Genomic DNA, 22342 nt, shown 5'->3' on the forward strand with positions numbered 1-22342 from the left:
TTGGACCAATTCATGGTGGAGGGAGCCTCTAAACAGCCAAGTTTGGACCAATTCATGGTGGAGGGAGCCTCTAAAAACCCCAGTTTGGACCAATTCATGGTGGAGGGAGCCTCTAACCAGCCCAGTTTGGACCAATTCATGGTGGAGGGAGCCTCTAAACAGCCAAGTTTGGGCAAATTCATGGTGGAGGGAGCCTCTAAAAAACCCAGTTTGGACCAATTCATGGTGGAGGGAGCCTCTAACCAGCCCAGTTTGGGCAAATTCATGGTGGAGGGAGCCTCTAAACAGCCCAGTTTGGGCAAATTCATGGTGGAGGGAGCCTCTAACCAGCCCAGTTTGGACCAATTAATGGTGGAGGGAGCCGCTAAACAGCCCAGTTTGGGCAAATTCATGGTGGAGGGAGCCTCTAAACAGCCCAGTTTGGACCAATTCATGGTGGAGGGAGCCTCTAAAAAACCCAGTTTGGACCAATTCATGGTGGAGGGAGCCTCTAAACAGCCAAGTTTTGGGAAATTCATGGTGGAGGGAGCCTCTAACCAGCCCAGTTTGGACCAATTAATGGTGGAGGGAGCCTCTAAACAGCCCAGTTTGGACCAATTCATGGTGGAGGGAGCCTCTAAACAGCCCAGTTTGGACCAATTCATGGTGGAGGGAGCCTCTAAACAGCCCAGTTTGGGCAAATTCATGGTGGAGGGAGCCTCTAAAAAACCCAGTTTGGACCAATTCATGGTGGAGGGAGCCTCTAACCAGCCCAGTTTGGACCAATTAATGGTGGAGGGAGCCTCTAAACAGCCAAGTTTGGACCAATTCATGGTGGAGGGAGCCTCTAAAAACCCCAGTTTGGACCAATTCATGGTGGAGGGAGCCTCTAACCAGCCCAGTTTGGGCAAATTCATGGTGGAGGGAGCCTCTAAAAAACCCAGTTTGGACCAATTCATGGTGGAGAGAGCCTCTAACCAGCCCAGTTTGGACCAATTAATGGTGGAGGGAGCCTCTAAACAGCCAAGTTTGGACCAATTCATGGTGGAGGGAGCCTCTAAAAAACCCAGTTTGGACCAATTCATGGTGGAGGGAGCCTCTAACCAGCCCAGTTTGGGCAAATTCATGGTGGAGGGAGCCTCTAAAAACCCCCAGTTTGGACCAATTCATGGTGGAGGGAGCCTCTAAAAACCCCAGTTTGGACCAATTCATGGTGGAGGGAGCCTCTAAAAACCCCAGTTTGGACCAATTCATGGTGGAGGGAGCCGCTAAACAGCCCAGTTTGGACCAATTCATGGTGGAGGGAGCCTCTAACCAGCAGAGTTGGTGGAAATCAGGGTGGAGGGAGCCTCTAACCAGCAGAGTTGGGGGAAATCAGGGTGGAGGGAGCCTAGTATTAGCAGAATTGTGCAACGCTTATGGTGGATGAGTATGAGGATGCGGAGGAATTGGAGAGGTTGAGTACAGACATGGAGTTTCATGTTGGGGTGCTTTACACAGGTGGGCACAAAAATGACGGCTCTACCCAGTGGTGGTTCATTTTTATCAAAGTGAGCCGGTCGGCACTCTCAGCTGACAGACGGGTGCGCTTGTCAGTGATGATGCCACCGGCTGCACTGAACACCCTCTCAGATAGGACGCTGGCGGCAGGACAGGACAGCACCTCCAAGGCATATAGGGCAAGTTCAAGCCACAAGTCCAACTTCGACACCCAATACGTGTAGGGCGCAGAGGGGTCGGAGAGGACAGGGCTGTGGTCGGAAAGGTATTCCCGCAACATGCGCCTATACTTCTCATGCCTGGTGACACTAGGACCCTCCGTGGCGGCACTTTGGCGAGGGGGTGCCATCAAGGTGTCCCAGACCTTAGACAGTGTGCCCCTCGTTTGTGTGGACCGGTGAGAACTTGGTTGCCTACTGGAGGAACTGCCCTCCCTGCCGCCAACGTCACATGCTGGAAACATCTCCATCATATTCTGCACCAATTGCCTGTGGCAAGCATTGATGCGATTGGCCCTCCCCTCTACCGGAATAAAAGACGAGATGTTGTTTTTATACCGGGGGTCAAGGATAGCAAAGATCCAGTACTGGTTGTCCTCCATGATTTTGACAATACGCTTGTCGGTTGTAAAGCACCCCAACATGAACTCAGCCATGTCTGCCACAGTGTTAGTTGGCATGACTCCTCTGGCCCCACCGGAAAGTTCAATCTCCATTTCCTCCTCATCCTCCATGTCTACCCATCCGCGCTGCAACAATGGGACGATTCGAAGTTGCCCGGAAGCCTCCTGTATCACCATCACATCATCGGACAACTCTTCTTCCTCCTCCTCCTCCTCCTCCTCCTCCTCCTCCTCCATTAAACGCAGTGAAGCGGACAGATGTGTGGACCTACTCTCCAGCTGTGACGGATCGGATGCTATCCCTAACTCCTCTGTGTGATCTGAGTTATCCCTGATGTCAATCAGGGATTCTCTCAGAACACACAAGAGCGGGATTGTAAGGCTCACCATCGCATCCTCAGAGCTCACCCTCCTTGTGGACTCCTCAAAGACCCGTAGGATGTCACAAAGGTCTCTCATCCATGGCCACTCATGGATGTGAAACTGAGGCAGCTGACTTTGTGGCACCCTAGGGTTTTGTAGCTGGTATTCCATCAAAGGTCTCTGCTGCTCAACCACTCTATTCAACATCTGAAACGTTGAGTTCCAGCGTGTGGGGACGTCGCACAAAAGCCGGTGTTGTGGCACATGCAGGCGTTGCTGGAGAGATTTTAAGCTAGCAGCGGCTACTGTCGACTTGCGAAAGTGGGCGCACATGCGCTGCACTTTCACCAGTAGCTCTGGAACATTGGGGTAGCTCTTTAGGAAACGTTGCACCACTAGGTTGAAGACGTGGGCCAGGCATGGAACATGTTGGAGTCCGGCAAGCTCCAGAGCTGCTACCAGGTTCCGGCCGTTATCACAAATGACCATGCCTGGGCCCAGGTGCAGCGGCTCAAACCATATTGCCGTCTCATCGAGGAGGGCATCCCTCACCTCGGAGGCAGTGTGCTGTCTGTCCCCCAAGCTGATCAGCTTCAGCACAGCCTGCTGACGTCTACCAACGCCAGTGCTGCAACGTTTCCAACTCGTAGCTGGGGTCAATCTAACAGCAGAGGAGGAGGCGGTGGCGGAGGAGGAGGCGGTGGCGGAGGAGGAGGCGGTAGAGGAGGAGGAGGAGGAGGGGGGTGTTCTTCTCGTGTCCCTGCCAGGAATGTTAGGCGGGGAGACGAGGTACACCGGGCCAGTTTGGGAAGCAGTCCCAGCCTCAACTACATTCACCCAGTGTGCCGTCAGTGAAATGTAGCGTCCCTGTCCGCATGCACTTGTCCACGCGTCGGTGGTCAAGTGGACCTTTGTGCAAAGCGCGGAACTAAGGGCCCGCCTGATGTTGAGTGACACGTGCTGGTGCAAGGCGGGGACGGCACACCGGGAGAAGTAGTGACGGCTAGGGACGGCATAGCGAGGTGCCGCAGTTGCCATCAGGTCCAGGAAGGCGGGAGTTTCAACAAGCCGGAACGCCAACATCTCCTGGGCCAGCAGTTTAGCAATGTTGGCGTTCAAGGCTTGCGCGTGTGGGTGGTTAGCAGTGTATTTCTGCCGCCGCTCCAATGTCTGAGAGATGGTGGGTTGTTGTAAAGAAACGCCTGATGGTGCCTTTGATGGTGCAGGAGAAGGAGATAAGACAGGACCAGGGGAGGATGAGGTAGAAGTCAACAAAGTGGCGGAGGCAGATGAAGTGGTGTCCTGGCTCGTCCTCTGGAGTGCATCGCCAGCACAGTCAGCAGTGGCAGTGGCAGAGGCAGTGGCAGAGGCAGTGGCAGTGGCGTGAACGGCAGGCGGCCTTTGTCCTGCCGTTGCTGCCTGCCACTGATTCCAGTGCTTGGATTCCAAATGACGGCGCATTGAAGTGGTGGACAGGTTGCTCTTCTCAGAGCCCCTAATCAATTTCGAGAGGCAAATTGTGCAGACAACACTATATCTGTCCTCGGCGCATTCCTTGAAAAAACTCCACACCTTCGAGAAACGTGCCCTCGAGGTGGGAGTTTTTCGGGGCTGGGTACGAACTGGAACATCTTGGGAGATTCCGGGTGTGGCCTGGCTTCGCCTAAGCTGCTGACCTCTGCCTCTGCCTCTAGCTACCCTTTTTGGTGCTGCACCTGCCTCAACATCCACACTACTTTCCCCGCTTGACATCCCCCCTGTCCAGGTCGGGTCAGTGTCCTCATCATCCACCACTTCCTCTTCCAACTCCTGTCTCATCTCCTCCTCCCGCACAATGCGCCGGTCAACTGGATGCCCTGACGGCAACTGCGTCACATCATCGTCGATGAGGGTGGGTTGCTGGTCATCCACCACCAAATCGAACGGAGATGGAGGAGACTCTAGTGTTTGAGCATCTGGACACAGATGCTCCTCTGTTAGGTTCGTGGAATCGTGACGTGGAGAGGCAGGTTGAGGGACAATGAAAGGAGCGGAGAACAGCTCTGGGGAGCAGGGACAGTTTGGGTTATTGTTCTGTAAAGCTTCGGAATTTTGGGAGGAAGGAAGACAAGACTGTTGGGTAATAGGAGGAGAGGAGGCAGAGTCTGACTGGCTGCTGGACAATGTGCTGTAAGCGTTCTCTGACAGCCATTGCAAGACCTGTTCCTGGTTCTCGGGCCTACTAAGGTTTGTACCCTGCAGTTTAGTTAATGTGGCAAGCAACCCTGGCACTGTGGAGTGGCGCAATGCTTGCTGCCCCACAGGAGTAGGCACGGGACGCCCTGTGGCTTCACTGCTACCTTGCTCCCCAGAACCATTCCCCCGACCTCGCCCACGGCCTCGTCCACGTCCCTTTCCGGGAGCCTTGCGCATTTTGAATTCCTAGTTAGAAATTGGCACTGTATACCAGTAGTAAAAATTGTGGGTGCACGTAACCCCAATATATTCTTTGAATTACCAGTCAGAAACTGGCACTATATGGCAGTAGCAAGAAATGAGGGTATTTGTATTCCCAATATATTCTTTGAATTCCCAGTCAGACACTGGCACTATATGGCAGTAGCAAGAAATGAGGGTATTTGTATTCCCAATATATTCTTTGAATTCCCAGTCAGACAATGGCACTGTATACCAGTAGTAAAAATTGTGGGTGCACGTAACCCCAATATATTCTTTGAATTACCAGTCAGAAACTGGCACTATATGGCAGTAGCAAGAAATGAGGGTATTTGTATTCCCAATATATTCTTTGAATTCCCAGTCAGACAATGGCACTGTATACCAGTAGTAAAAATTGTGGGTGCACGTAACCACAATATATTCTTTGAATTACCAGTCAGAAACTGGCACTATATGGCAGTAGCAAGAAATGAGGGTATTTGTATTCCCAATATATTCTTTGAATTCCCAGTCAGACAATGGCACTGTATACCAGTAGTAAAAATTGTGGGTGCACGTAACCCCAATATATTCTTTGAATTACCAGTCAGAAACTGGCACTATATGGCAGTAGCAAGAAATGAGGGTATTTATAACCCCAATATATTCTTTGAATTCCCAGTCAGACAATGGCACTGTATACCAGTAGTAAAAATTGTGGGTGCACGTAACCCCAATATATTCTTTGAATTACCAGTCAGAAACTGGCACTATATGGCAGTAGCAAGAAATGAGGGTATTTATAACCCCAATATATTCTTTGAATTCCCAGTCAGACAATGGCACTGTATACCAGTAGTAAAAATTGTGGGTGCACGTAACCCCAATATATTCTTTGAATTACCAGTCAGAAACTGGCACTATATGGCAGTAGCAAGAAATGAGGGTATTTGTATTCCCAATATATTCTTTGAATTCCCAGTCAGACAATGGCACTGTATACCAGTAGTAAAAATTGTGGGTGCACGTAACCCCAATATATTCTTTGAATTCCCAGTCAGACACTGGCACTATATGGCAGTAGCAAGAAATGAGGGTATTTGTATTCCCAATATATTCTTTGAATTCCCAGTCAGACAATGGCACTGTATACCAGTAGTAAAAATTGTGGGTGCACGTAACCCCAATATATTCTTTGAATTACCAGTCAGACACTGGCACTATATGGCAGTAGCAAGAAATGAGGGTATTTATAACCCCAATATATTCTTTGAATTCCCAGTCAGACAATGGCACTGTATACCAGTAGTAAAAATTGTGGGTGCACGTAACCACAATATATTCTTTGAATTACCAGTCAGAAACTGGCACTATATGGCAGTAGCAAGAAATGAGGGTATTTGTATTCCCAATATATTCTTTGAATTCCCAGTCAGACAATGGCACTGTATACCAGTAGTAAAAATTGTGGGTGCACGTAACCCCAATATATTCTTTGAATTCCCAGTCAGACACTGGCACTATATGGCAGTAGCAAGAAATGAGGGTATTTGTATTCCCAATATATTCTTTGAATTCCCAGTCAGACAATGGCACTGTATACCAGTAGTAAAAATTGTGGGTGCACGTAACCCCAATATATTCTTTGAATTACCAGTCAGACACTGGCACTATATGGCAGTAGCAAGAAATGAGGGTATTTGTATTCCCAATATATTCTTTGAATTCCCAGTCAGACAATGGCACTGTATACCAGTAGTAAAAATTGTGGGTGCACGTAACCCCAATATATTCTTTGAATTCCCAGTCAGACACTGGCACTATATGGCAGTAGCAAGAAATGAGGGTATTTGTATTCCCAATATATTCTTTGAATTCCCAGTCAGACAATGGCACTGTATACCAGTAGTAAAAATTGTGGGTGCACGTAACCCCAATATATTCTTTGAATTCCCAGTCAGACACTGGCACTATATGGCAGTAGCAAGAAATGAGGGTATTTGTATTCCCAATATATTCTTTGAATTCCCAGTCAGACAATGGCACTGTATACCAGTAGTAAAAATTGTGGGTGCACGTAACCCCAATATATTCTTTGAATTCCCAGTCAGACACTGGCACTATATGGCAGTAGCAAGAAATGAGGGTATTTGTATTCCCAATATATTCTTTGAATTCCCAGTCAGACAATGGCACTGTATACCAGTAGTAAAAATTGTGGGTGCACGTAACCCCAATATATTCTTTGAATTACCAGTCAGAAACTGGCACTATATGGCAGTAGCAAGAAATGAGGGTATTTGTATTCCCAATATATTCTTTGAATTCCCAGTCAGACAATGGCACTGTATACCAGTAGTAAAAATTGTGGGTGCACGTAACCCCAATATATTCTTTGAATTCCCAGTCAGACACTGGCACTATATGGCAGTAGCAAGAAATGAGGGTATTTATAACCCCAATATATTCTTTGAATTCCCAGTCAGACAATGGCACTGTATACCAGTAGTAAAAATTGTGGGTGCACGTAACCCCAATATATTCTTTGAATTCCCAGTCAGACACTGGCACTATATGGCAGTAGCAAGAAATGAGGGTATTTGTATTCCCAATATATTCTTTGAATTCCCAGTCAGACAATGGCACTGTATACCAGTAGTAAAAATTGTGGGTGTATATAGCCCCAATTCTATTGCTAGGGGACTTGCAGGGTATTTCTGGGGTGAAGGTGGGGGGGCACACCGTTGGAACGGGTATCGGGGTATATATCGGGTATACGGGAATACACTGACAGTGTATTCCATTCAGGATCCTGGGAAAGCTGGGTTGCGGCGATTGAGCCCGTCAGTGCCACGTTACACTGACAAGCTTCTCCCTGGAATTTAGCTCTTACAAGAGCTGTTGTGGTTGTCTTCTCCTTCCTATCCTAGCCTGTCCCTGCCTACCCAGAATCTAAGCCCTAGCTAGCTGGACGGAAACCTCCGTCCTCGGTGAATTGCAAGCTCAGAATGACGCGAACCTGGGCGGCGCTGTTCTTTTAAATTAGAGGTCACATGTTTTCGGCAGCCAATGGGTTTTGCCTACTTTTCTCAACGTCACCGGTGTCGTAGTTCCTGTCCCACCTACCCTGCGCTGTTATTGGAGCAAAAAAGGCGCCAGGGAAGGTGGGAGGGGAATCGAGTAATGGCGCACTTTACCACGCGGTGTTCGATTCGATTCGAACATGCCGAACAGCCTAATATCCGATCGAACATGAGTTCGATAGAACACTGTTCGCTCATCTCTAATGACATGGCGTCTAGATACCAAACATCTGAATCTGTACTCCAAAAGCCGCATCGCGCTCCTTCCCTTCTGCGCCCTGCTGTGTGCCCAAACTGCAGTTTATGCCACAGGTATGACACTGGTGTAACCGGGGTAATGTCATATGTGAGTATAAACTGATATTAGGGCACATATATGACACTGGTGTACCCCGGATAACGTACGTAATGTCATATGTGGGTATAAACTGATATTAGGGCCCAGCCAGACACAGAAGGGAAGAAGGTTATTTGGTTTTTGGAGCACAGACTTAGACGGTTTGGTTTTTGGATGCCATGGCACTTTTGCAGAGACTCTAAAATTTCCCCTACAAAATGGGGTCACTTCTTGGGGAATTCCAGTTTACTGGCACCTCCAGGGCTCTGCAAAAACAACATGGCGCCCAGGAAGTCCCTCTAAATCTGTACCTCAAAAGCGCAGTGCTCCTTCCCTTCTGAGCCCTGCTGTGCGCCCAAGCAGCAGTTTATACCCACATATATAATTTTTTTGCCCCTCGGGAAGGCCCACTTAATAGTTTTAGGAGTGCAGGTCTCTGACAACACAAAGTGGGTGCAATGCATTGGATACCAAAATGGCACATTTCTTTAAAAATTTCAATTTTTGGGAAGCATTTTTAGTCTCAAAATCATAATACCACTTGATACATTCCTTGACGGGTGTAGTTTCTAAAATGGGGTCACTTTTGAGGGGTTTCTATTGTATTGGTACTTTGGGGGCTCAGCAAATGCGACATGGCACCAGAAAACTATTCCAGCAATATATGCCCTCCAAAATCCAAATAGCGCTCTTTCCATTCTGAGCCCCAACATGTACCCATACAGCAGATTATGATCCCATATGGGGTATTGCCGTGTTCAGGGGAAATTGTGTAACAAACTGTGGGGGGCTCTTAATTCTCTAACTACTTGCAAAAATTAAAAATATGGCGCTAAATGGACAATTTATTGGAAAAAAAGTAATTTTTCATTTTCACATCTCAATGGTAAAAAAATCTGTGAAACACCTGTAGGGTCCAAGTGCTCACTAAACCCCTTGATAAATTCCTTGAGGGGTCTAGTTTTCAAAATGGGGTCGTTTTGGGGGGGGGGGGGGGGGTTTCCACTGTTCTAGCACTTCTGTAGTTGGGGCAAAGTGCTTGACAATTTGTGGGGTGCATTTTCTTTTTTAACCCCTTGTGGAAATGCATAATTTGGGGTTAAAGCTACATTTTATAGCAAAAAATGTCACTTTTCCTTTTGTTGGGCCAATTCTGTTACACTCCTGTAGGGTCAAAGGGCTCACTAAACCCCTTGGTAAATTCCTTGAGGGGTATAGTTTCCAAAATGGGGTGACATTTTGGGGGTTTCCACTGTTTTGGCACATTGGGGGCTCTGCAAAAGGGACATGGTGCCTGAAAAGTATTCTAGTAAAATCTGGCCTACAAAATCCAATTAGCGCTCCATCCGTTCTGAGAGCGACCGTGTGCCCGTACATTAGGGTACCAGCACATACGGGGTATTGTCGTGTTCAGGAGAAATTGTGTAACAAAATGTGGGGTGCAGTTTCTCCTTTAACCCTTTGTGAAGATGAAAAATTTGGGGCTACAGTGACATTTTATTATAAAAAAAGTAATTTTTCATTTTCACATCTCAATGGTAAAAAAATCTGTGAAACACCTGTAGGGTCCAAGTGCTCACTATACCCCTTGATAAATTCCTTGAGGGGTCTAGTTTCCAAAATGGGGTGACATTTTGGGGTTTTCCACTGTTTTGGCACCTTGGGGGCTTTGCAATCGGGGCATGGCGCCTGAAAAATATTCTAGCAAAATCTGGCCTACAAAATCCAATTAGTGCTCCATCTGTTCTGAGAGCGACCGTGTGCCCGTACATTAGGGTACCAGCACATATGGGGTATTGTCGTGTTCGGGAGAAATTGCGTAACAAAATGTGGGATGCAGTTTCTCCTTTAAACCTTAGTAAATGTGTAAATTCTAGGGCTAAATGAATATATTAGTGACAGAAATTGAAAAATGTAAATTTGACCTCCATTTTGTTTTAATTGTTGTGAAATGCTGAAAGGGTTAAGAAACTTTCTAACTGCTGTTTTAGATTCTTTCAGGAGTGCAGTTTTTAGAATGGGGTGACTTTTGGGGGGTTTTATTAGAGAGGCCTTTCAAGTTCCCTTCAGAACTGAACTGGTCCCTTGAAAAATGTGTTTTGGAAATTTTCTTGACAATTTGGAAAATTACTGCTTGACTTGTAAGCCTTATAATATCTAAAAAAAATGAAAGGGTGCTTAAAATTTGATTGCTACATAAATCAGAGACATGGTTAATTATATTTATGAAAAAATTCGGGTAGTATGACTTTCTACTTGAAAGGCTTGCAATTTCAAAGTTTGAAAACTGCATTTTTTTCAAAATTTTCACCAAATTTCCTATTTTTTCATAATTAAAGACAAAACATATCAACGAAAATTTACTACTGACATGAAGTACAATGTGTTACGAAAAAAACAATCTCAGAATCACTTGTGTAAGTTAAAGCGTCTCAAAGTTATCGCCATTTAAAGTGACACATGTCAGATTTGAAAAAAGAGGCCTGGTCCTTAAGTCACTTTTGGGCTGTGTCTCTAAGGGGTTAATATATAAGCATGTAAACAATTACAATAGACTACTCCAAAATGGCTCCAGGTAAAGGAGACAGGAAGATGAGCCTTGGTTTATGTGGTTACAAAGGCAGACTTGTGATGTTGCGACACTTCCTGTCGTGCCCTTTTCCCGCTCTTGGCTGGTGACGGTTGTGACGCCACCACGCAGCGCGTTTCGCCCCACGAGTGGTGTTGTGTATATGAAAGGAACGCCCGGCGCTCGGCCAGTCTCTCCAGCAGTGTGCACGCAGTCCGCCCACCCGCCAGGTTAGCGACTCCGGGACATTAGGCAGCTAGTCAGGGCAGTGAGGTAGTCTCGTTTGTTTGGCGGTTAATTGCGTAGCCAGTATTAGAAATTTGGATTACGTAGGCTTCCGGCCTGTGTCCTGCATACTTCTGGGTTCCTGGTTACACTCCGTGTCGGGGCTTGTGTGAGGCGCGCAGTGCCGGGTAGGCCGCGGACGCCATTTTGTGCTTTCTTGTGGTGCAGTAGTAACGTGCGTGTGATGGTGAGTGCAGCGCCGAGCTGTGGAGCGGAGGAGGCGGCGGCATGGCTGTGGTCCCCTGAGTGCGCCATCGCTCTGCTTCCGGTGACATGGCCAGGCGAGCCGCCCCATGCTTCTTACCCGTGAGGCAGTCATTTCCGCACGGGGGCGTATTCCTATTACTACACACGTTGTCAGAGGACGCTGCCAATACTGGTCGGCCGACGTAAATTGCTGTCAGTTATTGTATGTGAAGACGTCATCTGTAGCCTCAGTTACTAATTCCGTACAGTGACCTGATCATTGGCTTCCAACAAGGCTGGTCTGGTTATCGGAGAGTTGGTGCGTGTTCACACTGACTTGTTTTCATGCAGGAAAGATCCTTTAGTCAGATTTCTAGTTGCAGGAGGAAGTGTGAGGAAGCTTTCTGTATTGTCTGGGTTTTGTCCTGAGACCTGTTCTTGTACATTCTTTCCCATTAGATGCAATGTCTATGGGACTGTCAAACAGCCGAGCACTGTACTTGCTTCTGTGTCACAGTCCTGTGGGGTTGGATGGCGCTGTGCAAGGTGACCATTGCTCCACTGATATGCGGGAACTTCGGACTCCCACTCGTGATTGGTGGAGGCTCAAAAGACACGTATCTTATTGGTAGGGGATGCGTTTGCCTTATTGAACAACCATATTACACGTGATCATGGTATATGACACAAGGCAAAGTGCTGGATACGACTGAAGTGTCACATTGTAATAGGGGATCAGATGTCAGATTTACGGCTTTCTAGGTACTACCTGAACGTGTTTGGGCAGTTACTTAGCAACAGAACATGTAGTCTTATCACGACACCCAGTAGCCAGAACTAGTCAGGAGTGGACTCGATAGACCTTTTATGCTTGTGTGAGTTGTAAATGTATTGTGTGTAATGCTGTTTCTTTCTCCTTAGAATTATAACCATGTCAGATGAATGCATCGTCAGAGTCCGAGGGCTGCCATGGTCCTGCACACGGGAGGAGGTTTTAGAGTTTTTCTCAGGTAATGTATACAATGTGGGTGGGTTTTTTTTTTTTTGTCAATTCTTATGTTTAGCACTAAGCTATAAACTTGAATGTATGTCACTATACACGCCCTGCTGAAAAGGATATCCTGGAAATCTTTGCCACGATATAAACATTGTAAACTACCCCTAAGATAGATATTTTAATATATAGCACCAAAAGAAAAAAAGTTTATAGGTGATGTATACAGTGTACACAGCCCACAAATATACTGTTTGGGCTAGTTTACATGGGGTGCGGATTGGCGGATTTTGGTCCTGATTCTGACGCTGGAAGCCGTGACAGAATAAGGCCATAATGCGACTGTCACAACAGTCGCGGTTTCCCGCTCTGGGCCTAGTCTGGAGGGTGCTGCCATGAGGCGGACGCCGGGGCTGAATCTGCCGTGGAGTCCACCTGAAGAAAGGGCAGATCGCTTCTTTTTTCCGTGAGTGGCAACATGGCGCTCACGGTAAAAATTAAGCTAGCGGTCTACATAGAGGCGGCGGGGGTGGATTCAGCGCCAAAGTCCGCCCCGTGTGAACGAGCCCTTACTCTAGATGTATTTTTCAAAACAGTAAATCCTCTAAAAAAATATATATATATATATATATATATATATATATATATATATATATATATATATATATATATATATATATATATATATATATATATATATTCTCCTACCAGGGAAAGGAGGATGAGCTTTCTTCTGTATATAAAATAATACAGGTTGCCCCCTTCTTGGCCTGTAGAGCACGACGTGGTGCCAGAAGTCTGTATAATGACTCTTTCTAGCGATCGAGTTATGGTGCGGCAGAGGAACGAGTCTTCTGGCACCCCGCTGCATTAGACAAACCTGAGAATGGGCGTATGTATAAGGTATATGTAACCACTCAGCCAGTCACATACTTGAAACACTACTGTAGCCTTGGCTCAGCATTTGTGTGAATAAAGACACTTGCACATATGAATACTCCCCATTTAAAACCTTTTAGTATAGGTTTGTTCTTATCTTAGAATAACAATGGAACTATTTTGTAGACTGTGGTATTGCGGATGGAGTTGGTGGAATTCACTTCACAATGTCCAAGGAAGGCCGTCCTAGTGGTGAAGCCTTCATTGTACTGGAAACAGAAGACGATCTCAAAAAAGCATTGGAGAAAGACCGCAAATACATGGGCCATAGGTACATTGAAGGTAAGGACTTCACCCAGCTTACCGCTCTGCAGAGTAAACCCTTCTATCACAATATGGAATCGGACTTTTTGCGGAACAGCTTAACCCACTTCTTGTCATTCCAGTTTTCAAGTCAAACAACACAGAAATGGAATGGGTTCTGAAACACAACAATTCCAATGACGGCGACTCCGACACAGATGGGACAGTCAGACTTCGAGGTCTTCCATTTGGCTGCAGCAAGGAGGAAATTGTGCAGTTCTTTTCAGGTACCTCTAGTTTCATAATATGTTGTTTTTGCACTAGTTAGACCTGGAACTGAATGTAAATTAGGACCTGAATGAACACAGCTCTTGGTCAGTCAGACTCCGTTATACCGTTACATGCTAAGTAGACGCCTAAGTAATAAATATGGTAAACCGTTTCCGTGGCTCATTTACACCAATCTCATACATGTCCATGTCCTCTTCCATATTTTGGTTTCATCCTATCAGTAGGAAAACTTTCTTTTGGGAAGTTTTCCTTCACTTTAGTTTTTAATTAGATTATGAACAGAGCATTGACCATGAATTGTGTTGTGAATGAGCCCCAAATATCTTGTAGATGTTCTAACATTGCGGGGTGGCGGGAGCAAAGAATATATATTTGAGCTGATTTTAGGCTATGGGGTTGATTAAAGTTGTTAGTATTGTTAAGTTGGGTTTGTTGCAGCCTTTAACACTGTTCCCCTTGATGGGGTTATTTGTCCTTGGGTTAAAGGGTTGAGAATCCTGCCAAATGGGATAACATTGACGATGGACTACCAGGGGAGAAGCACAGGGGAGGCCTTCGTGCAGTTTGCTTCAAAGGAGATAGCAGAAAATGCTCTGGGGAAACACAAGGAAAGAATAGGGCACAGGTGGGGATGGACAGAACGGGATGGCTACATTTCTGTTTTGTTTTGTTTTTTTGTTCTCTTTATTATTTTTGGGCTCTATGGTGGTGGGAGGGGGTTCTTATTTTTATTTTTTCATAATAAACGTAAATACATCTATTTGCAGTCAATAAAACAATGCAAAGTGGTATCTACTAATTTTCTCTTCAAATGCTTTCTTTGAGAATCGGCTTTCCATGTGCTGAGCTCTTAAAACTTGGTTGTACAGATGCCTTTATACTACTTATACATTCGGTGGAGCCCCTATATAGAATTTTTTTTTTTTTTTTAAAGGTAGGATTATGTGTTGAGTCTTTACTTACTTTATTTCTCTTAAACAACTCTGGTGTAGATACATTGAAATATTTAAGAGCAGCAGAAGCGAAATTAGATCATCATACGATCCACCCAGAAGGATGATGGGACAGCGTCCTGGCCCATATGACAGGCCAATGGGAGGTCGTGGTGCTTATTATGGAGCTGGCCGTGGTAACATGTACGACCGCATGCGTGGTAGTGGAGGTTATGGAGGTGGTAAGTACTATATTTTAATTTAAGGGGGGGAAAAAATGTGTATCTATATCTCTGTATTTGTGAAGTGCAGTTCTCCCACTCCTAGGTTAAGGTCCCAAATAGTGGAATGCGGGAAAAATCGCAGCCGCAGTGCATATGTGAACAGTACAAAAGTTCAGAGGTTTCCTCTGCTTCAATTATACCTATAGGGAAACCGCCAGGGTTTCTGTAAGCATGATTAAGATGCTGAGATTTCCAAAACTACAACAGTTTAACATTTATACCAGGGGTGCCCAATACGTCGATCGCGATCTACTGGTAGATCGCAAAGGACGTATGGGTCGATCACAGGATGCAGGGATGTCTGCTTCTTCACAGTGCAGGCTGAGAGTCGTCTCCGGACACAGGCAGGCAGTGTCCAGAGATAACTCTCAGCCTGCGTTGTGTAGAAGCAGACAGCGGGGATCCCTGGGCAGCCACAGAACGCCGCTGTCTCCTGCTGTCACGATCCGCATGTCCCTGCCCACTTGCCTGGCCCCACCCACAGGCTGGCCCCGCCCTAGTAGATCTTTTGCCTTGGGCAGCTAATAAAGTAGCTCACACACTGAAAAAGTGTGATCACCCCTGATTTATACAGTTTGCCCCCTGTCTTAAAGGGGGTTTTCTGAGTATTTTTATGTCTGACATCTGGCTCCCTGCCGATAAGCTGTTTGAAGAGATTGTAACTCTTAGGTGTGAGTTGTTTCCTCTTTATAGACTGTAATGTCTTGTCCATCTGTGGCATGACCTGTTCGCAGCCAAGTCTCATTCGAGTGAATGGGCTGAACTGTAGTGTTGAGCATAGCTAACTATATACTGTAAGGCACTGTGCTTGGTTTTCAATAGAGGCCACAGCCTCTTCAAACAGATCATCCTTGGAGGTCCTTTATGTTGGACCTCTAATGATCTGATACTGGTGACATCCTATGGACTGGTTACCTATATCAAGGCGAAACATGCATCAGACGTTCAGCGCTGTGCAGTGGACTCCATTGCTCACTACTTTACTATGTCTATGGGTAGGTAATTTTTGATATATAGTAACCTCATATGACTGGCTAGTTGTCTAGCTGGCTAGCTGCTATGTTCCCTGGGTGGAGTGTTATATATGCACATACTTTCTCTGAGACTCTAGCATTTACCTATGACTAGGAGCTGCATTGCATTTTGCTGAGTGGGTTGATTTCTCTGCTCACTATTTCTAGTGCATTATTGTTGTATGTCTCCTTGTGATTTTTTTTTTTTTTATTTTTTTAAATATTTGGGTATCAATAAATATTTTGCATACTTTTTATATGTGTTTTTGTATTTGTCTCATGTTTGCTTTGGTTGTTATACCTATATCAAGGTACTGGAAAACATTCATTTCACTTTAGCACAAGGAAATTGAAAAAAAGAAAATGCTCACTTTTGTTTTCAGTTCAAAATCTTTTTAGATTCACCTAGTTTTCTCTTCTAGGTTACGGTGGATTTGATGAATACAGTGGATACAACAACTATGGTTATGGGGCAGATGGTTTTGATGATCGGCTCAGAGAAGGCAGAGGTATGTATGTGTGTGTGTATGTTTTGACATAATATACATGAATAATTAGCCTGTAGGTGGGGTTTGTGGGACTGGGATCTTTTGGTATTTAGGTTACAGTACAGCTAGGGTGATGTCACACTTAAGCCAGAGATGTCTATGGGCTCTTCCATGTGTATTAGAAATATAATAGTATACTCTGTTTTCAAATACAAGGCAGACAAAATATAAAATTGTTCAGCAGTACCCCAATTTTTACAATTGGTGTATGGTGCTGAAGCAAGGAATTCTGTGATGTCATGATAGAAATGTAGTAAGAGATTTCCAATGTATGATCCAATTTCAACATGCTCTTTGAAATGCAGTTTGGTTTTTGATGTGTCAGAATTCATTAAAGATTTATTTCCCCACATCCTGGAGATCACAGACCCTGTAGCATGTGGTCTTCAAGATGGAAAGTGAGGTCCTATGACTGACTTCTGAAGCTCAAGGTCCTTTGTAGACTTCTTGTTTGGAGCAATGAGCCAGTGATTGTCGGCTGATCAGTACATTAATGCAGCATAGAGATGCTTTTTCATCAGCCGCGCATCCTCCTGTGTAAATGAATCTATGGGAGAGTGAACGATTGCATTAGCAATTGCTCCCGTCCCTCCCATGTTGCTTGCACATGCTGATGTCATGTTATCAATTGGCTCTTTTCCTGTGTAAGCAATGGCTCTTTATAAAAGGGCCTTAAAAAAACGATTTCTGGGTATGATATTTTGTATTAGGTAGAAGATTGCAGCTTAAATTTGTTTTCCTGGCTGGGCAAGTTATGGCGGTAACTTGATGATCATCTGTCTCCGACTCTGCCAGATTGCCTGTGTATTCAGGACCTGGGCACAACCCCCCCCCCACACACACACACACACACACACATTTTCTTATTGGTGGGGGTCTAATAGAGGTCTGACAGTCTAAGTTATGCTCTGTCCTGTGGATGATGGAATATAGCTTGCCCAGATGGGAGGACCCCCTTAAAGTCTTTTGGCTCAAATTTCTATTTTTAAGAATTGAGGGGTTTATTTCAGATGTGTAATTAAGTGTACAATTTTCTTCCTGGTTAGGTATTCCTCAAGGTTATCCTGGAGCTGCTGATGCAGGTTCTGGTTTTCACAGTGGACACTTTGTTCATATGCGTGGCTTACCTTTCCGTGCCACTGAAAGCGATATTGCCAACGTAAGTAGTTTAGTTGCTCATAGATCTTGTATGGCTTTGCCTTTGTATAAAACTAACAGAACAAAGACTTAACATGTATATTGTAATGGTGTGTGTACGGGTATCTTTATGTAAAACCACAGGCCTAGGTGGGTTTCTGAGATTAGAGGAGAAAAAATTGCATAGACTGTTTTCCTGTTGCAGAGTTTACCATGCAGGATATTTTGATAGATGAAGCATTTTTCACCAGGGAGTTTCTTGTCTTGTTTTATCTGAATCTCAAACCACTTAAATCCCCAATCAAATCTATAGATCAGGTTTTTCAGGTGTTTCAGTGACCATGTGAAGTCTTATAAGTAACGCCTAAACTTTTTTTTCTTTGTAGTTCTTTTCCCCCCTTACACCAATCAGAGTTCATATTGACATTGGAGCAGATGGAAGGGCCACTGGAGAAGCTGATGTCGAATTTGCTACCCATGAAGATGCTGTAGCAGCCATGTCTAAAGACAAAAACAATATGCGTATGTAACTATTTTAGTCTTTGTTTTTCTCGAGTTGCCTACATCAGTGCTGGGGTAGTTCTGCTGTAAGGACTCAGTTATATTTTCTCTTCATACAGAACATCGGTATATTGAATTATTCTTGAATTCAACTGCTGGTGGTGGAGCTGGAATGGGTGCAGGAATGGGTACAGGAATGGGATGCTATGGCAGAGATGCACTAGGTAAGTTATGTACTAAGCAACTGTCTAGTATTTTTGGTAGTTTCTGTCGTACCTGTAATTTTTTGTCATACCTTTAGATGGAGCGGGATATGGCGCTGTAGGGAGAATGGGCATGACAGGGAACTACAGCGGATGTTACGCAAATCCTGATGGTCTTGGTGGATATGGTAATGTATGAACTGCCATTGCTAATGGCTTTGTGACTCTACATTTTAAGCTTGTTAATGTACTACATAATCTCAGTCTCTAAAGTAATAACTTTGTAAAGCTGTTTAGATCCAACAGATCCTGGGAGCATTAAAGTCTTAGGGTGAGTTCATATGTAGGAGTTTTATACTGAATTATAGGTGGATTTTGACGTAGATTGTGCCTGAAATTCCCCCCCCCCCCATGTCAGCATGGAAAATACAAAAATACAGTGGGACTGAACTTCAAAATCAGCATCCGCTTGTTTTAGGGTTTTTTTTCGTTAAGCAGAATCTACTTCAAACTCCTGAAGCAGAAATTTTCTGCTTGGCAATTTCAGTGCCAAATTCCTACATGTGAACTTACCCTTAGGCTCTTAGCTCTCTGCTACAATTAACAGTATAATTGTGGGGACAATTTAGCCCATTGACAGATGGTACCTGCCTCAGTCTGCTTCTCACCTGACTAGACTGTAATTGACAGAGTTGTCAGATAATGTGGCAAGTACACTGCTCAAAAAAATTTAAGGAAACTCTCAAATAACACATCCTAGATCTGAATGAAATCTTCTCATTCAATACTTTATTCTGTACAAAGTTGAATGTGATGACAATAAAATCACACAAAAATAATCAATGCAAATCAAATTGATTAACCAATGGAGGCCTGGATTTGAAGTCAACCCCAAAATTAAAGTGGAAAAAGACACTGCAGGCCGATCCACTTTAATGCACTGTCCTTAAAATTAAAATATGTCAAGATGAGGCTCAGTAGTGTGTGTGGCCTCCACGTGCCTGTATGAACTCCCTGCAACACCTGGGCTTGCTCCTGATGAGGTTGCAGATGGTCTCCTGAGGAATCTCCTCCCAGACCTGGACTAAAGCATCTGCCAACTTCTGGATAGTGACGTTGGTGGATGGAGCGAGACATGATGTCCCAGATGTGCTCAATCGGATTCAGGTCTGGGGAGTGGGCGGGCCAGTCCATAGCTTCAATGCCTTCATCTTGTAGGAACTGCTGACACACTCCAGCCACATGAGGTCTGGCATTGTCCAGCATTAGGAGGAACCCAGGGCCAACCGCACCAGCATATGGTCTCACAAGGGGTCTGAGGATCTCATTACGGTACCTAATGGCAGTCAGGCTACCTCTGGCGTGCACATGAAGGGATGTGCAGCCCTCCAAAGAAATGCCACCCCACACCATTACTTACCCACTGCTAAATCGGTCATGCTGAAAGATGTTGCAGGGAGCAAATCGCTGTCCATGGTGTCTCCAGACTCTGTCACGTCTTTCACATGTGCTCAGTGTGAACCTGCTTTCATCTGTGAAGAGCACAGGGCGCCAGTGGCGAAGTTGCCAATCCTGGTGTTCTGTGGCAAATGCCAAGCGTCCTGCATGGTGTTGGGCTGTGAGCACGACTCCCATCTGGGCCCTCATACCATCCTCATGGAGTCTATTTCTAACCCTTTGTGCAGACGCATGCACATTTGTAGGTAAAGACAAAGAACAGCACCGAGCTGCATATGGTGAGGTACCGTATGAAAAGATGAGAGGTAAAGTGAAAGAGCTTCTCACCTTTAGAAGGTTGTGTGCACAACCATTAAATATAACTTAGAACCACTTAGAGGATGGGGGGTTCCACCCCAGGTGATGAGACAGCAGGATCCGTACCACCTTTGGTGTCGAACGATATCGGGAAGGACCAGGGATTGAAGGGATCACCGCGCTCAACTGATTGTCTAATGGATAAACTTTATTTCTGTATAAGGCACACACTACGCGTTTCGGGCACAGCACCCTTTTTCAAATGTATAAGCTTGCTTGCGTCGCATCCAGTTCGACGCAAGCAAGCTTATACACTTGAAAAAGGGCGCTGTGCCCGAAACGCGTAGTGTGTGCCTTATACAGAAATAAAGTTTATCCATTTGACAATCAGTTGAGCGGGGTGATCCCCTTCAATCCCTGGTCCTTCCCGACATGCACATTTGTGGCCTGCTGAAGGTCATTTTGCAGAGCTCTGGCAGTGTTCCTCCTTGCACAAAGGCAGAGGTAGCGGTCCTGATGCTGGGTTGTTGCCCTCCTACGCCCCTCTCCACGTCTCCTGGTGTACTGGCGTGTCTCCTGGTAGCGTGTCACGTTGCACCACAGACTGTCCAGGAGTTGGCAGATGCTTTATTCCAGGTCTGGGAGGAGATCCCTCGGGAAACCATCCGCAACCTCATCAGGAGCATACTCAGGTGTTGTAGGGAGGTCATACAGACATGTGGAGGCCACACACTACTGAGCCTCATTCTGACATGTTTTAAGGACATTATATCAAAGATAGATCGGCCTGCAGTGTGTTTTTCCACTTTAATTTTGGGGGATGACTCCAAATCCAGGCCTCCATTGATTAATAAATTTGATTTCCGATTTTTGTGTGACTTGTCATCACATTCAACTTTGTACAGAACAAAGTATTCAATGAGAGTATTTCATTCATTCAGATCTAGGATGTGTTATTTAAGTGTTCTCTTTATTATTTTGAGCAGTGTATAAATCCATGTAATCCCTGTGGCCTCACTTTCTGTTTAAGACATGGTTGTAACTTTGGTGCTGCAACAGCAGTTATGGCATCTGTCACCAAAATGCTGTTTTATTAGGTCTTTAGTGTAGACTATCTGTATAGAATCTGATAAGAAATATTCAGCACTAGTAATCGCATTTGGTGCTGAAACAGATCTGTTATTAGTGTTTTGGTATTTATAACTTGTCCTGGGTTCACATCTGATCTGGGTATTCCTCTGGTGCAGAACAGGCAGAAATCGTCAAAGCTCTTCAGGCCTGACTGTCTAGCGGTTTCCATTAAAATGATGCTCCGATATAGTCAGTGGGCTCCGTTTGTGTCTGTCTTTGCAGTAGTCCTCCGCCGAACAAGAAGAACTGAAACCAGTGCAGATGTGAATTTGGCTTTAATTTGGACTTCTGTTGTGTTTTCACAGGAAGGGGAAATTCAGGAAACAGTGGGGGCTACTTTGGACAGCATGAGAGCATGAATACAGCGGGATGGCGTGGATTATATTAAATGCTTTGTTGCTATGAATTTGTGGAAGAAGCAATTTGTTAGTTACGTTTTCTTTGTGTTTTTCTTGTACAGAATTTGTACAAGGACATTGATCTTAAAATTTTTAGTGAGCTGAGTACAGTGGACATTGTTACTGTAGGATTTCATTTGTTTGAATGCAAACGTTGACTTTGAATAAATTTTTTTTATAATCATGGGTTGTCAGTTTATGCTTAAGGTGGGGATCAAACTGTTACAGCATAACTAAACTTTCAGACAGGTGTGTGTGTGTGTGGTGTCGTGTCCCTGGCAGTATGTCATAAACTTTTGTAATATACTTTGGCTCTTTTCAGTGCCATCCTGCATCCTTTCACCAAATGTTACACAGATCCGTACACTACACACAGTAACATGTGGGTAGGGGGGAGGGTTACTTTTAAACGGTTATATCTCAGATCCCATAAAATGTGCAAACTTGCTACTTATATTTCTAGAGTATTATATTTCTGGTTGAAAACTGTCAGGATTGTTATACAGCTGCATATAAATAGTCCGTCTACAACCAAATAATTTTGTGTATACTCTAGAATACTTAAAGGGGATTCCTATGAACATAATCATATCTATATTTGTAGATAATTAAAAATTCTGCAGTGTTTTAA

The 22342-nt window shown here is 44.9% G+C and overlaps 1 protein-coding gene across 4 annotated transcripts; it reads left to right on the plus strand.

Annotated features, from left to right (window-relative positions):
• The first annotated feature begins 10989 nt into the window (after positions 1–10989).
• On the plus strand, positions 10990–21895 carry HNRNPH3 (heterogeneous nuclear ribonucleoprotein H3). 4 transcript variants are annotated; one of them, XM_075258005.1, is made up of 12 exons: positions 10990–11101; positions 12264–12352; positions 13402–13557; positions 13662–13805; positions 14296–14434; positions 14802–14983; positions 16461–16547; positions 17633–17745; positions 18110–18245; positions 18344–18448; positions 18526–18620; positions 21619–21895. In XM_075258005.1, the coding sequence occupies exons 2-12, from the start codon at positions 12274–12276 to the stop codon at positions 21670–21672; spliced, it is 1290 nt and encodes a 429-aa protein (XP_075114106.1). In that variant the 5' UTR covers positions 10990–11101; positions 12264–12273; the 3' UTR covers positions 21673–21895. The 4 variants fall into 4 exon arrangements, with proteins under 4 accessions (XP_075114106.1, XP_075114107.1, XP_075114105.1 ...); XM_075258006.1 differs by having other exon boundaries at positions 18526–18615; XM_075258004.1 differs by having other exon boundaries at positions 11021–11109; positions 12273–12352; positions 18526–18615.
• The last annotated feature ends 447 nt before the right edge of the window (positions 21896–22342 follow it).

The sequence above is a fragment of the Leptodactylus fuscus genome, chromosome 10 (genome assembly GCF_031893055.1).
Source record: "Leptodactylus fuscus isolate aLepFus1 chromosome 10, aLepFus1.hap2, whole genome shotgun sequence".
NCBI classification, from domain to species: Eukaryota; Metazoa; Chordata; class Amphibia; order Anura; family Leptodactylidae; genus Leptodactylus; species Leptodactylus fuscus.

Excerpts from the sequence above, each read along its gene's own strand:
- HNRNPH3 (XM_075258006.1), top strand. The coding sequence starts at position 12,274 with ATGTCAGATGAATGCATCGTCAGAGTCCGAGGGCTGCCATGGTCCTGC. Across the intron at positions 13,806-14,295 it reads AATTGTGCAGTTCTTTTCAG|GGTTGAGAATCCTGCCAAAT; the intron begins GTACCTCTAGTT and ends CTTGGGTTAAAG. Across the intron at positions 14,984-16,460 it reads TAGTGGAGGTTATGGAGGTG|GTTACGGTGGATTTGATGAA; the intron begins GTAAGTACTATA and ends TTTCTCTTCTAG.